The sequence below is a fragment of the Esox lucius genome, chromosome 17 (genome assembly GCF_011004845.1).
Source record: "Esox lucius isolate fEsoLuc1 chromosome 17, fEsoLuc1.pri, whole genome shotgun sequence".
Taxonomy (NCBI): domain Eukaryota; kingdom Metazoa; phylum Chordata; class Actinopteri; order Esociformes; family Esocidae; genus Esox; species Esox lucius.
Window position 1 is genome coordinate 10479224 of NC_047585.1, and position 17406 is coordinate 10496629.

A 17406-nucleotide genomic window follows, 5' to 3' on the forward strand; every position below is an offset into this window, starting at 1 on the left:
GATGATACTCAAATATATGGCTCTCGAACCGTATGACAACAGCTCAATAGACTCACTGTACCACTGTATAGAACACATAAATCCCTAGATGAACCAACATTGTCTAACCAAGATAATATAGAGATTATTGTGTTTGGCAACAAAGGTAAGAGATCTACTTTTAGTAAAGAGCTAGATTCACAGGCCCTAAAAACCAGGGACCAAGTGCAAAATCTTAGTGTTCTGATAGACTCTGATCTTACATTTAACAATCACATCAATACAGCCAGAATCAAGGGCTTGGTGTCCCAAAAAGACCAAGAGAAGCTCATCCATGCTTTTATCTCTAGTAGGGTTGACAACTGTAATGGCCTCTTAATTGGACTCCCCAAAACGACTGTAAAACAGTTGCACCTCATTCAAAATGCTGCTGCTATAATGTTAACCAGGACCAGGATGAGCTGGTCCCAAGATTTAAGAACCAGAACCTGGGTCCCTTATATTGGCCACCCCCATTATCGGGCATTTCTAGTGGTCGGAGAAGTAAATCCTCTCAATTTCAAAATGTAAATGCACTGGAAAGCAACGGTACAGTTTTGCTAATAAACATTCCCTTTCAGATAACAAACCTCAATTTTTTATAGAAATGTATGGAGGTAATTTATTTTTTTGAGATTTAAAAAATATAATTGTTTTAGACAAGTTGCAATTTGTGAAATTCGACTTGAACGACAGACCAGGCATCCTGTAATATCAAAGTGATCAGTATTTATTTTCTTTCCTGGAAGGCATTAAAGCTAGCTTCAACTTTCTAGTAGACACTTCAGAGAAAACTAGGATCTGTCATTTGTAATACAAATAAAAATAAATTACAATGTAATTCTACAAAATAGTAAAGTGGCCAATAATTGGGGACGGTGGTCGATAATAGGGTGTTTTTAGCGATGCCTCTAACAAACTGAAATGTTTACCTCCAGCTCAGGTCCTCGACATAGCTCCCAATCCCATGAATGCACCTCACACTCCCAATCACCTTAATGCACCTCATTCCTTAGATTGCAATTACCAGAATTCTAGTCACCTGTTCACTCACCTGAGTTTCATTAGCACCAGTATTTAGTTCTGTTCAGTTCACCTTGTCCTTTTTGTTTGTTCCGTGACAGGCCTACTCTACTAAGCCTGTTTGAATTACCCGTTGTTTATTGAATTGCTTGTATATCGACCAGTTTCTGCCTGACTTAGCTAGACTCCGTTTTTAGCCTTCTCCTTGCCTGTACCTTTGCTTTATCCTCCTGGGTTTCCTGTGTATGACCACCTGCCTGCCTCCCAACCCAGACTTAAGCTTTCTCCTGTGGAGTGTTCTCTAATAAAGTCTGCTGCGCTCTGTGCTTGAATCATAACCTTCCTCTCCTGAGTATTCATTACAGAAGGGAGATCCGTTTATTAAATGTTTCCTTTTTTAAATTATGATCACTTTTTTTATGAAAATAAGATAAGCTAATGACTTGAAAATTCCGAGATAAGCTAATGACTAAATCTGTTTTGAAATGATTCAGAATGATTCAGAGAAATCACGTTAGTTAATAAACAGAATATTTACTGCATGTGGATGTACATTTTCTATAAACTATAGTTTTTTTGCGTATTGATGGTGTTGGATGGACAGAATGGACTTTCATTTCTTTATTTGGATAGAATTTAAGTCATTAGATCTGTGTCTAACACAAACTACACAAACAGGTATACTTTAAGCCAACATTTACAAAAAAAATACGTATTTTGATAGATTTACACGTTGGGGGGCTAACCCAAAATGAGGGTTAGCCCCCCATCCATGAATTTCAAGTGACGTGCCAGGAGCTAGTTACTGTAGCTACAGTAGTAAGCTACCCCCTCTCCTGAATTCCTGCTGTCCACTACTTAGCAAGTGATTAAATTATAACTCTAAAGTATAATTCAAACTTATCATTGACAGTGTTGCTATTGTGTCGTTGAACACAGGGGCATAGGTTTCATTATACATGAATAGGATATGTGCCCCCCACTTTTTCTCTACAACTCTGGTGTAAGAAAAGCTCAAACTCTTTAGAGTGGTGCAGTGGCAGTATGGTAAGCAATTGTGTAATTCCAATCAGAATGGCTTTCGGACCACACGCAGGCACTTTGCTTTGATATAGTTGCTGGTCTGGTTACCGTAGTGGAGCAGAGGCTTCCGTTGCTACTAGAAACAGTGATCTCTGGCTGATGAAAGTCTGGTAACCTGGGTGGCATTACCTCTAGCTAATTACCTTCAGTAACATATGAATAAGGTAGATATTTAGCTTATCAGAGTGTTTTTCTAAAACTGGTAAGGTGTAGTTAGGCTAACTATGAACGATAGTTGCAAAATATATATTAGCTTGCTAGCTACCGTTATCGCTAGCTAACAAACAGTCTACATTACTCTAGGTTCACCTCACTCACAGCTAGCACTGATATGACACCAGCCAAGAAAAGACTGAAGTTAGACATACTTTTTATGCAAAGACAAATTGAGTGCTACAGCTAGCTAGCTATGAGACAGAAGATATAGCTAGCTAACAAACTAGCTTAATAGTTGATCTCTTGTTAGTTATATTTAGTAAAGAAAAGAAAACGTTATATTTAGTTCCCTACATAGGTAGCTGCATTTTACATTTCAACCTAATTTGGGTCTTACAGATAAAACATTGCCATCAGGTTCTGCAGGCGTCAAAGTAGATCAAGTTGTGCATGTCATATTCTGTCCTGCATTTTAGCAGGGTCAGATGGTGACCTTGACAAGGATCAGACAGCCAGAGGATCAGACAGCCAGGGAAAAAAGATTAACCGTGGAGCTGAGGTGAAATGCTGTCTATAATGGTGGATAACTAAAAACTAAATTGTTTGTTATAATGTATAGCCCATAACTTGAATGTTCATATTTATTAGCAGAACCAGAACTATGTTGAGTTAACCAGTGTAGTCACACATGAGAGTGGTGGAGCTTGGGAGGTGAGGTTGTGAGTACAGTACAGGCAAGAGCGCACATCATAGACAATATGTAAACTAAGTAATATTAAATTAAATGTCTAAAGGCTGTATTTTCCGTGTTTATTCTTGCAGAATCAATGAGATGTTGTGTCCATCAGAGCACATACAGCATATGGCCAAAACTATGTGGACACCCGACCATCACACCTATAGGAGCTTGTTGGCCGGCCCATTCCAAAACCATGGGCGTTTGCAAAAACATATTTGTCCCCACTGACATAACTATCCTGGGTGTGGTTGCACCAGGGCCTGCAGTGGGTGGGGGGCCTGTGCTTGAACTCAATAAAAAAAATGTTTTTTTGTAATTTTATTTTTTATTGTGTGTTTCTATGTGGTTATTACAGTCAGAGCTCAGGATCAGCTTTCCATGCATATATACCGCTTTGCTATATTTCATCCCGGGAGGGTGGGGGGGGGTCCATGTAAGGGCAGCTTGCACCCCAGTTCGGCGTCACACGCTACACCTGTATTTGTGCCCCTCACATTTGAAAAACATCATGTTTCTTGAAGTTTAATATCAAAGATGACCCCTTTGTTTTAATATAGCTTCCTGCAGCATGCAGTTGGTTACTGTGGAAATACAGCAGAGTCTGAAGGTGCAACTTTTCTCATGTATTTTGTGGTCATCTTTCTCTGTCTACTTTCCCTGCATGGAAGAGAACCGATGTAGAACTTCTGAATTTGTTTAATACATTTTTATGGAATCTGAATATTTAAAAAAATACCAGAAATATTCATTTTTAGAGTTGAAACATGAAAAGTTAATGCAATATTGACCATATTGAAACTAAATTGTAAAACTGAAAAGTGAATGCATTATTCAATCATTTTAATTTCATAAGTACAATTTCAATATAAAAATGTATCAATTTCTAGATTACTAATTTTTAAAAAGCTAATTACATTTCTCAATTCAAAATCAATTTCTGTTTATGTTACTGTCTCTCCATTCGCAAGGCTAAAATAGCTTGTATCAATATACATTTTTTATACAATACTGACACTTTGACATCCAGAATATATAGAAACCAACCAGTCTGCACACGTGCACATCAAAACTCTCACAATGCCAATGCGGTATTTAACAACTTCACATAGACGTGACAAAAAGCGCAGTCTTGCTTCAGGTACTCAGTTTATGTAGGTAAGAGGCATTGTGACACAGGTTTGTGTCGGAAAAAAGTATCCAGTCTCTGCGAAGAGAGGCTCCCACAAAAGGCAGGGAACAGATTAGTTTATTTGTTCTGATTTGTTATTCTATCCACTCTAGTGAGCTAACAAGATCTTAAGGTAAGGGCTTCACCCTCCATAGCCCTTGTATCCCAGCCTTAGAACGTATTGGTAATTAAAATTATTTTGTATCATATTATGCTAATGGGAATGTGTAAAATAACAGGGAGTGATTCAATGGCATCTGCTGTTTTTTATAATATGAATAATAATTTATTTGGTCATTTGTTTAGGCTAATTCTATATATTTAACAAACAACGGTATTTACCTAATCAGTGTGAAGTAAATGTATTACTGTATCAAAAGATATTATTTAATAAAATACAGAAAAAGTGTATTAAGCCTGAGCAGAGAAGACAGTTACTGGAGAGTGTGTTATAAACTCACAACACACACTGACTCAATGGCCCAATTACTACTTGTGGAATGAGCTAAACACTCCCTGAGGGGAGAGCACAATGGGATGACGCATGGTCAGGTTTTCAAAGGGCGCAAGAGGAACAAGTTGGAGACCATGCAATGAATGACTGAACTAAAACACCCACACTAACAGAATTCTTTATCAAATGTACAAATCCACACACCTAAATGGTAGGAATCTAGAATCTTTAATCCTCCAGTGGCTGCACACGCTAAATGCCCACAAAGACATGAATAACTACCAAACAGAAGTGGAAAGAAGTACAATTAGGAAATGCACTGGAGCAGCACAACAATGAATTGGGTTTTCCGGGGCTACAACGATTGTGTTTTTTTAAAGTTAATTGAACATGAATTCAGCATGGGATAGACATAGCAATATGTCAATTTGAACCAATGGGGGGAGACTTTACTTTAAATACTTGAAACTCATCAACATCTGACTCAACTGAAAGTGCTATATCATGAATATGTAATGCTGACATTCATACTTTTTGGGGGGGATTGTATTACTCAATGGACTAATGAATAGCCTATAAAAAACAGAAATATTGAGTATTAAACAGATCATGCCTTTTTGTTTTGGGTTGAAGCTCTTCCATTTCATTTATAATGTTGTGTGAGTTTTCAAAATCTGTACCGAAGACATTCTTTTAACTTAAAGCCACCATCAAGGGCTTGAAATGCAACCTAACTGTCAAAGCATTGTTTTTTCTAATTAACTCCAAAGTGAGAAGCACTACACAACATTTAGGAGCACCGTTTTTACTGACTTAGATCATTGCAAACAAGAAGTGAAAATAACAGTTACAGAATAGATTTCAAAGTGGTGATTTTAGTTTATAAATATCTGAATGGTTTAAGACCCGAATACATTTCTGATATGTTTGAAGAATATAAACCGAGCAGGGCTCTTAGATCCATGAACACAGGTCAGCTAGAATAGCCCAGAGCCCAAACTAAACGTGGAGAAGCTGCGTTTAGCACTCATGCTGTACACAACTGGAATAAACTACCAGAAGATCTTAGACGTGCCCCAAATGTATCAATTTTTGAATCCAGGTTAAAAACACTCCTCTTTTCACATGCCTATGACTGAGCACTTAAATTTAACCACACTGTTTAGCCTTATAGCTTCCTATGTTTTTATCCCCATTTTCTATCTTTATATGTTTTCTTATTGTATTTTTTTTATTATTATGATGTTTTCATTTGTTTTGATGTTTTCATTTGAGTATTTGTTTTTATGTTATTGTACTTTCATATATTTTTCTTTGCAAAGCACATTGAATTGCTTCGATGTATGAATTGTGCTATATAAATAAACTTGTTTGCTTGCTTGCTTACATGAGTGCTGGACCGGGCTGTAGAAGGGCAATACCCCAGCAGCAGGACCAGTATCTACTCCTTTGTGCAAGGAGAAACAGGAGGAGCACTGCCAGAGCCCTACATAATTACCTCCAGCGGGCTACTGGTGTGCATGTTTCTGACCACACTGTTAGAAACAGACTCCATGAGGGTGACATGAGGGCCATGTCCTCTAGTGGGACCTGTGCTCACAGCCCAGCACCACTCAGCTCGGGGGGGGGGGGGTTTCAGGGGAGTAGCAACTGGAATTGTCAGGTACCATCTTGATCTGCAACACAACCAGGAAGACTTTGGACAGGGACAGCAACGAGTCTTTAGAGCAGGGGTGTCAAACCGGTTCCACGGAGGGCCGAGTGTCTGCAGGTCTTTGGGTTTTCCTTTAAATTGGTTCCCAGGTCAGACCTGAACAACCAGGTGGGGGTAGAAATTAACCAATTAGTGAACTCATTAATCAATCAGGTACAAGGTGAGAGCGAAAACCTGCAGACACTCGGCCCTCCGTGGAACCGGTTTGACACCTGTGCTTTAGAGCTTGGTATTTGGAAGGTGTGGGCCAAGACCTCATGTCCTCATAAATTTAAACGGAACAGGGAACAAGGAAAAGTTAGAGAGTGCATTCCTTAGGATTGCAAAGATTTACAGTGGAGAAGTAGAAAACCTTGGGGCTAAGACGACCGGGTCCAGTGACACTGTGTCCCTATCCAGGGGAGGCCCCGGACCACTTTGTGGTTTGGCAGTTATTCAAAGTATGAGAGAGTTGGAACAAGGTTATATTTTATACTTTTGCTTATTAGGAAATAGTTATTTGAGTTAGATTAAAGGCTGTATCCCTAATTTGCTTCCACCTTGTGGAAGTTGGCTGAATTACACCAACAACTGTTTATCTTTCACTTTTGGTCCACCAGCTTAAAAAAGCTGTAGAAACAATATTGTTTGTTATTTTAGAAATACAAAAAAGTGATGAATTGTGATGAATTTTAGCAACTGTGAAATTAGTGAGGGAATTGGGTCTCTCTAAAAGCATGACATTTCATCCAATTTTGGTCATCTAGCTTACAAAAGCCATAAAAGTGGTATCTTTTAAAATGATTAAAATTGAAAAAAGCTATTTAGATGTCACAATAATTCCCAAAACTATTCACTAGTTGTTTTCACGCTTGAAATTGAGTGAACTGTGTAAAATGTTTTTAGGAAATGACTGAGTGTTTTTGCTTGCTTCCATCAGCTATTGCTTGAAGGAGGAGAGATAGGTGTGTGGCTTTGTGAGGCTGATGGGAGAAAGAAGGGTTCCCCTTTTGTTGTCTAATAGAAAAACTGCATTTTAGGAAGGGCTTTTAAATACACAAAGACTAAATGGTGACTAAATGTTGTGAAAATATTATCGTTTCCCTGTTACTGAAGACATCATTATCTGACATTACAATACAAAAAACAACAGTTTTAGCCCCTTTAATACACCTTGAAATAATCCATTTAAATATTGCAGCTACCATTACAGACTGTAACTACGTTTCTAGGACGCTGTGAATTGCTTTTTAAGAAAGCTATTTTAGAAAGCATTAATGACATTATTTCTATTTGTTTTGACCACATTTTTAATAACATTGTCTTTTTGAACAAACAATCAACCAGCCTTGTGGTCTGTCACATAACTATTTGCTTTCCTGGAACATCCCCAACCTCTCCTTTGCAGGCCTACCTCTGTAATACTGGTGTCTTGTCACTAGAAATCACCTCAGGGTTTCAACATTCCTTTATGTTAATGAAGGCTCTAGTGTTATTGTCTGTCCATCAGGAGTGTGACACTAAAGTCCTGGGGTAAGCAGAATCGATAACCTCTAAATCATCAAGACAGTTGCTTTGTGTGAGTGTTTTAAAGTTCACAGTTAGCCATTGAAATGTAAATGCCAGTTGAGAAGTACCGGTGCGCTGGTCTTGGCCCCAAGAGCAAATCTGCTGGAGCCATGGCCCAGAGAAATAAGGTGGCCAGCTCATTGATTGAAATGGAAAGGTCTGAGCTTTTAGGTATGGCAATAGAATACTATTAGTTTATAACTGTATACTACATATTAGCTTAACGTTAAAAGCATTTAATGGAAATAATGTTTCAACAAAACAATTTCCCATTTACCCACCACTCACCTTACTTGGTGAACTTAAAACAGCTGTCAGTGTACATTAAAAATGCATCACTTACATTCCATTTCATTTAAGTAACTAGCTACCATGCATGGAGCTTACTACTTGTCAATTGACTTCAACTGCATCCATTTATACCAGCAGAGTTGGGTACGTTACTTTTTAAATGTAATCTGTTACAGTTAGAAGTTACCTGTCCACATTTGTAATCAGTTATGTAACGTTTAGATTACTCAAAATCAGTAACGTAATCTGATTACCTTTAGATTATATTAAGAGGCATTAGAAAACAAATAGGAATAGCCTATAACCAGTTGAACACCCTTTGCGGGATCAGTCAGTGTTAGAGTTTACATAGCTGGCCAAAAACGGGAATTCGCATTTTAACTTCCGGGTTTTGTACAGCGCCTTTGGAAAGGGTTGCTAAACCATTGCTTTATACTTCAATATGATTCAATATGGTTGCATATGTGTGGACATCCTCATAACAAAATACTTTGTTGAAGCACCTTTTGATTTTATTACAGCACTCAGTCTTTTTGGGTAGGAGTCTATTATCTTGATGTGGCAATATTTACCCACTCTGTCAGATTGCCAAGACATCTCCTGTGCACAGCCCTCTTTAGATCACCCCACAGATGATCCATGGATTCTGATCTGGGCTCTGTCTGGGCAATTCCAAAATGTTAATCTTCTTCTGGTGAAACCATACTTTTGTCGATTTGGATGTGTGCTTTGGGTTGTTGTCGTGCTGAAGGGTGAACTTCATCTTCAGCTTTCTAACAGACGCCTGAAGCTGTTGTGCCAAAATTGCCTGGTATTTGGAACAGTTCATAATTCCCTCCACCCTAAGGCCCCGGTTCCAGCTGAAGAAAAACAGCCCCAAACCATGATGCTGCCACCACCATGCTTCACTGTGGGTATGGTGTTTTTTGGATGATGTGCAGTGTTGTTTTTGTGACAAACATACCTTTTGGAATTATGGCCAAAAAGTTCAACCTTGGTTTCATCAGACCATAACACATTTTTAAGTGCTTTTGAGAGACTTAATGTTTGTTTTTGCAAACTTCAGCCGGGCTTGGATCAATCAATCAATCAAATGAAAGAAAACTAGAGAGGACCCAGGCTCAGAGGGGTGACCAGTCCTCTTCTGGCTGTGCCGGGTAAATCCAATTGGAATAATTCATAAATGCATGTGGGCTAAATCCAGAGTCTATTTAAATTTAGACTAGGTCAGAAGTATGACCAGATGGAGAAGGATAGGGACAGCAACGGGCCCCCAAACCAGGTACTCCACAGGTGTGGACCAGGACCTCATGTCCTCCTAAAGTTTAAAATGGGAGGAGACTGGGAAAATTCAGAAAATGCATTCCTTATTTCAACAACGATTTATATTGGAGAAGGAGAATTTAGTGGGGAAGGAGAACTGACCCAATCCCCCAGCACAATAGTATAGCAGCGTAAGACCTTGGAACTGAGATGGGGGGGTCCGGCGACATTGTGGCCCTAACCTGGGGAGGCCCCAGACAGGGCCCAACAGGCAGGAAATCAATCCACCCACTTCTTGCCAATCTACCCCATAGCCCATTCATATGAAGAATACGGGAGATTGTCACATGTAGCACACAGCCAGTACTTGCCAGAAATCCCTGCATTACCTTGAATGTTACTGTAAACCTCTTAGAAGCCTCCCTGACCAGTTTTCTTCTTATCTTTTCATACATTTTGGAGGGACGTCCAGTTCTTGGTCTCTGTTGTGCCATATTTTCTCCACTTAATGATGACTGCCTTCACTGTGTTCCATGGTATATCTAATGCTTTGGAAATTATTTTGTAACCTTCTCCTGACTGATATCTTTCAACAATGAGATCCCTCTAATACTTTGGAAGCTTTCTGCTGACCATGGCTTTTGCTCTGAGATGCAACTAAGAAAATGTCGAGTTTGTATGTGATTAGTTCATTCTGAAAACAGCCACATCCCCAGTTATAAGTGGGTATGCACACTTATTCAACCAGGTTATTGTAAGGTTTTTATTTTTCATTTTTCCCCCTCGAAGATTTCAGTTTATTTTTCAATTGAATTGTTCACATTATAGGTCACATTAAAAGTGGAAAATGTATTGACATGATTTATCTTTGACTCATTTTTTACATAACAAAAACCTGGCATTTTAACAGGGTTGTGTAGACTTTTTATATCCACTGTATAATAATGTGAGTAGGCTCTTTGCTAAATTGGTTGTAGCTTTGTAACCTTAAGAGGTCTCACATTTCAGTATTTCATTTGAAGCTATTCTCTTCCGGGCGGTTTAAGTGACTTGATGAATGTTGTCCTTGGTAAAGGCCTATTGAAAATGAATTCAGTTCAAGTGAAGTCATTTCTCCTCTCTGCCCCCCACTGGGCATTTAGATGTCAGATGCTAATGTTTTCACAGCAGGTGGATTCAAAAAGTGAAGCCAAAGGATTAATGTGGAGTCACAAACCTCAGAGATGTTGTTGAGAGCTCTACACTTATCGGTGATCTACTTATAGCTCAAGTTGAGCCTCTGTGAAAAGAGAAACCTTCCAATCCTGTACTTAACCTGTCAGTCAAGTGCTGTGTTTTTTCATCCTTTGTTGCAGGAGGTGTGTGCATCTCTCAGTCGGTCAAGATTCCCCGGGATGCGAAACCAGAAGAGTTTAAAAAGGTCATTAGTCGACTAAGAGAAAACCCAAATGCAAGGGTGGTCATCATTTTTGCCAATGAGGATGATATCAGGTAAAAGTATTATCATTATTGTGGTGTCATAGTACATGAAAAATTCAAAAATCATATAAATTCTCATCATAAGAAAAACGCAGCATAAAACATTATTAATGAAAGCAAGAAAAATACATATATTGGCAGAAATACAAGAATGTACATTTAATGAACAGTAGAATTACTTTTACATTTTCTTTGTTGACCACTATCATAATTCTGCCTATTAGATTCTGTCGCTGGCTGATGTAAATATCCTTCATCACTTTATCTTAGTGACAACAGGAAACATTTGGAAATGAATCGTTCAGACCTCTGTTATCCTGGCATTAGTCAGTGTTACCTGCAGCTGTGCAGTCAGCTGCAGATGAATAATGTAGCCTTCAATGAGCCAGTTCTGGCAAACTAAGGTGAAAAACAAAAACTGAAGATTTTTTTGCTAAAGATCTGTTGTAGACATCCACAAATGTTTGGATGATATTCATGAGTCTATAACAGCACAGACCATGCATACCACTATGTTAATCGGGCAGACCAGCTAGACCTATACAACACTATAACTAAAACAATTAATTTCTTACTTCATGGCTAGTGAAGTAAAAAATGAAGGCCTAGTACTATACTTTTACAGTTCAGCCCAAATATTGGGTTTATAGAAAGTGTTACCAACTGTATATTATTTGTACTGTAGATTAATGTGTTTATCCACCTTTAACCAGGCGGCTACTCGAAGCAGCTAAGAAGGCCAACCAGACAGGTCATTTCATCTGGGTGGGCTCAGACAGCTGGGGCTCAAAGATCTCCCCTGTGCTAGACTTGGAGGAGATGGCAGAAGGAGCTGTCACCATCCTGCCTAAACGTCAGTCCATCAAAGGTGCGAGGAAACATATACATTTTTTAATTTGCTGGAATCAAACGTTGGAATGGCTGATTAATTTGATTGATACACTAATGGATTGATCGATTTTTTGAGTGAGTGATGGGTGGATTGTAGATTATACTACAGAATAATAAATTCAAAATGTTTCTGTTTACAAACTTTAAAATGGTTCACTAGTGCACTATTGTGCTAACAGCAATTCCCCCTCACACAGAGGTATCTCTGTAACAAGACCCAACAGATCTAGATGCTCTTAACACGGGATGCTTCTAAGCACAAGATATGCTTTTGTAAAAACAAAACATTTGTTCTGTGCCAGCTTTGTCCTGACCTCTGTTGTTACTCACTCAGCAAGCCAAGCCAAATCTCGGGTCTATATAACACAATCAGCCATTATCAATACACTTACTGTTAAAGCAATGCCCACTGTCAAAACACATGTTTTAAAGTGTTACCCAAATTCTCCATTACAGAGACTGTCCCTACATTCCCCCACATGTCAATAAACATTTTGGCATGGTCAATGTTGAAAGAGGAAGTGTACTGCAATGAGAATGATCTGATCGATCCCTTTTAGGGTTTGATCGTTACTTCACCACCCGCACACTGGAGAACAACAGGAGAAATATCTGGTTTGCTGAGTTCTGGGAGAATAACTTTGCTTGCAAGCTGAGCCGACACGCTTTAAAGAAAGGGTCTGGGCTGAAGAAATGCACAAGTAAGATCATTCTATTTTAACATATCTAATCTCTGCTACCTTTAACTGTTTTAGAATTGCTGATCTCAAGTAACTTTAGGAAATGGTTATGTTTCACTGTTATGGACAGAAATCTTTCTTACCATGTATTCGAACCAGCAAAAAGTCTATCTTTATCATAAAAATGGGGGACTCCAGTGAACTTAACAGATGGACCAGTTGGCCCAGAGGAACCATATTACCCATTGGAGATAGAAACAGAACCGAGTCGCACGTCTGTACGGTTAAACCTAACCAATCCAACTCCAGACTCACCGCCATATGCTATCCAGCTGTGTTGTGTTCTTTCCTGAAGATGTTTGTTCATTACAAATTCACTTCAGCTTTTCCAACTTGACTTGGAGCTCAACACCTTCCACTCTGTTTTAAGAATCTAGCAGCATGGTGATAGTTTGACTTTGAAATACGAATAACATTAAAATACAAATGCAGTATAGTCTCAATATTATGTATTGGTGTAAAATGAATGTGTTTTAATTTTTGTTTTCATTTGATTATATATTTATACATCCCAGTCTTTGACACACTTATTCACATTCAACAGCTTAAACTTAAGCTGGGGTTATTCTTTGAGAGAAAGTCTTGATTTTTTCCATTTCAAGATCCAAAAAACCCTATTTCTTGTTGCCTTTGTTGGATTATGGTGATTTTCCGCACAGAAATTCCCCAAGGTCTTTCCTGTACTCACTAGATACAGTATATCAATCTGCTCTTAGATTTGTTACAATCACAAGACCTGTTACACATCCCTGTACAGATGCCCCACTAACATTTGCACCCTTGGTAAATATAAGCAAAATGGGCTGTGAAGAAATCTTTTCGGAAAAAAGTTCAAAACCTTTAAAAAATCAAACCTTTAATTGAAGCAAAATGATGAAAAATAAATGTGAAATTAGTATAAGCATAGTTATAGACACTGAAAAACTTATAATGACCTATAATGTACTGAAACAGAGTGCTTTACAATTACTGGGAAATCATTCCTCAAGGATCATGTAGCATTATCAACACTGTGATTCATCTAAAAGATGGGTTCAATGAGCTGCTAATCACTATTAGTGCATCATAATTTTTTTGGTGGTGTGTCATAGCATACTTATAAGGCACTATAAAGTCATCTTTGATTGCTTTAGGTAAAGTGATAAAATGGCTAATCACACAAACAATGCTATAACATTATAAAGTGGTAATCCAACAATAGGCTGAGAATGTGCTCTTGTTAATTTCCTCCGAATACACCATAAGACATTACTATAACATTATAAAGTGGTCATTGTCTGCATTCAGTAAAGTGAAACATTCTGCACATTTCATATTGACAGAACACAACTTCTGTCATACTTGGCTTTATTCAACAAGTTAAATAACATAACATTAATTGCCACACAGTCCAAAAGCTGGCAATTTGGCACTCAAAATACATTCACATAAATTGTCCAAAAAAGAAAGAATGCAAAGACCTGCACATCTGTTTTATCCGAATCATCTTCTGCTTTTCCGATTGCATCTTTTAATTAGATGCCTTCTGGTTAGATTCCCAACTGTATTTCGTAGTACATTACTTGTTCAATGACAATAAAGTTGAATCTAATCTAATATATAGCCCACATATAAAATATAATCAAACATACATTGTGTAAGCATTTCCAAGTTGGATTTGAACCCAGAGCAGCGAAACATAAATAAGCAACAGAGGAACATACATGCTATTTAGCTAATGCTGTAATCCCAAAACATTAAAAGGTAATACATTCGATGCTATAAGCCAGGCAAACTTTCTGTAGTTGCTTGATTGAAAGGGCAGCACAAATCCTTTCCCTGACTGGGACAGGGCTGTTAGCTGTGGGTTGATGAACCCTTCCTCACAATTTCTAGCATTTCTTGAAAGGTCCTTCTCGAAAGTCTTTGCCAGAAATACGCCACCAAATGCATTTATTTTCCTCCATCAGAAATGGTGTTAAAAAAAAACAGGCAAAGAAAAAATCTAAACCAAAAATCTAAAGCATTACATCAAAAAATAAGTGTCATCAAAGCAAATTTTAATAAACGTCAGATGTTTCTACGTTACTTGCTAGCACACCGTTAAGCAAGCTAGAAGGCTCCTGAGTGTCAAAGAATACACCCAACATGACAAACTCGAAATCTGATTGGTTAAAGAATATGGCAATCAACAACATCATTCCCATTTGGTTCAAAAGCAGAAGAATACATTTTAGATTATAGATTTTCACCCGCAGACAGCACAGGTGAAAAATCTGATTGGATAAAAGCTCTGATTTATATGAGCTGCACTGGGAACCACGCAACTGAGGAAGAGAATAGTAATGAAATTATGTTAATAGATTGATGGGAACGAACATTGTAAAATACATATAGCATTAATGAAAATACATGAAAGTAAAAAAATAAAAAATTCTGATTCTGACATCACTGGGCCAGCAGAGAAAGACTTGCTGACTCTGATGGCCCGCTTCTGGACCGCTCTGGACAAGGACATACATTTTACCTAGCAATCATCATTGCCTATCTGTATATGAAAAAGTGAGCGGTCTACCAGCTACATGTTAAATAGCTAGCTACTTGTTAAATAGCGTTGTGGTTAGAGGCCCTGCAGAACCTGAGGGTTTCAATACAGTTAAAGCGAGCCACGGAAATCGGATAACAGGATAACATTGGCACAACAGACTGCATTGGTAAGGCCAAGACTACATTTGTAAATTGTGACCGGATAATTTTTAGACATTTTTGTTGGACCGCATAAGCGGAGCTAACAAAGAAGAGCGAATGTCACTGAGTGATTGAGTGACCGAACCTGCAAGCTATAGGTCCCGCGACCGAATCTCGACAATCAAAATGCATTTAGATTGAGAAAACTTTGCTGGCAAAACCTTCAGTATCTACATTATAGTAAGCCTAAAATAAAACTGTCTACGGTTATATTGCAACTATTTCTGGTGCATTTTCGAAGTACACATCCATGCATGCTTTTTGGGTCAGGATAAACAAAACCTTTGCTGGCTACAACCTTCAGTAACTACGTCATAGTAAGATTACAATAAAACTGTTTACGGTTATATTGCGACTATTTTAGGTGGATTTTCGAAGTACGCATCCATGCATACTTTTTGGGGTAATATAGGCTAGATCACAATCCCTTGCCAGGAAAAGAGTAGGGGTTTCCACAATTCTCTCGTCTTTTCACTTGACGGAAAAGTAAGTTATCGTCACCTATATTGATAGTTATTGTATCAATGTCATTCACGAATGAAAGAAACATTAATATTGTTGTGCTATAAAATGAAATACTGTAGCTTTGGCAGTGTAAAGTTCATCTTTAGTCTCACCAGCAACTGCTCAATTCTTATGACTATTCCAAGTAGCAAGTTAGTAGATACTAGAAACCCTATTGCTGGCTAATAAGCTGTTAAAACGGCCAGTGGCAAAAGCCATACAATTCATAGATGCTATTTGTGGTGGAACTAAACTTAATAAGAAATGTTGTCAGTTTAACACAATGCTTAATGGTGAAAGCGAAATATTCAAACTTTACGTGATGTTAACGCGTGACAAAATGATCTAATATTGAGACGGTATACCAACACCCTGCCGACGTGTAGCTCCGTGGCGTAGTGGTTAAAGACACAGCCTATCATTTGGGAGACCCCGGTCCGAATCCAGTGAGGGCAAGATCATTTCTAATTGCGGGCCGGGTGAACCTGGATTGACTGGATTATTTTCTGGTTTATAGTTTATTTATAGTTTTTATTGATTAGGTAGAATAGAATTGTAGATTGCTAACAGTGCTTCATTTGTGCTGGGACCTCCGGATCTAGATCTAGGTCTTGGTGACTCTTATCTGATACCTATTGGGACATGCACATCATTTCATATTGAAGATTTTCTGTTTGAGTAAGTATAAAACATGAGAGTTTGACCAACAAAGTGGTCAAAAATCACTCTAATGAAAAAACCACATTGCCTATTGCCTATTGCCTAGTCACATAATCGGGTACGCAGCAGCTGGACTGTCAAAAGGGCATGTGTTTACCAACTGTGGTGGGATATTGATAGTGAGCTAATTAAAAATAATGTCTAAAAGACAATCAGATGTATTTTCATTTTTTTAAACCAGTGGGTCAGTCGACACCTAAACAGCCCAGAGAGGAGATTTTCATGGATATTATGAGGAGTGTTTTTCACCATTAAACAGAAAGGTAAGAATACGAATATTCCAGAAACTGTGAGTTAGTGTTAATGACTATGATCCGATAATGTTGATGTTATGTTATAGTTAGCTAAGCCTATCTATGGATTTGGTGCAATGCTTGAATTATAATAAGAGTGGCTTGGTTGTCGGTGTTAGTCCCATAACTTAATAATATGGGCACAGACCAGTTTTGGCAGTGATGACCATTATGGATGTGTTTAGGCATTTTGTTCATTATATTTATTTTTTATACTTATTTATCAGCACGTGTGCAAGGCTTTTTCTCAGTTTTCATCGCTCCTGTTATAGCTTGTTCGATCTGCACCGTGTTCCTTCCAAAGATTTACAGGATCCGCGTTCACTTTGTAATCCGGGACCTCTAAATTTACAAATTAAGCACTGATTGCTAGTGACTAATTTACCCAAGATAATGAAAACCATGACAGAGAAATGTTTGACTTTGAGGGCATATATAGCAAATGGAAACATATTCTATTTAATGTGAGTTCTTTGAATACAGGCATATGTCTGAGGTAATTAACAAGAGCCTATTCTCAGCCCATTGTTGGAGGGCCAATTACCACTTTATAATGTTATAGTAATGCATTATGTTTGTGTGATTAGGCATTTCA

At 38.1% G+C, this 17406-nt stretch overlaps 1 protein-coding gene across 3 annotated transcripts in view; it reads left to right on the forward strand.

The window, feature by feature from the left end:
* LOC105006624 (metabotropic glutamate receptor 4) overlaps positions 1-17406 on the forward strand; it is a 335106-nt gene that overhangs the window by 223284 nt on the left and 94416 nt on the right. For all 3 annotated transcript variants that reach the window (XM_013138417.3, XM_013138418.3, XM_013138419.3), the window contains 3 exons: positions 10813-10948; positions 11650-11804; positions 12388-12528. In XM_013138417.3, the coding sequence (XP_012993871.2) occupies positions 10813-10948; positions 11650-11804; positions 12388-12528 (432 nt within the window). The remainder of the gene's footprint in view (positions 1-10812; positions 10949-11649; positions 11805-12387; positions 12529-17406) is intronic.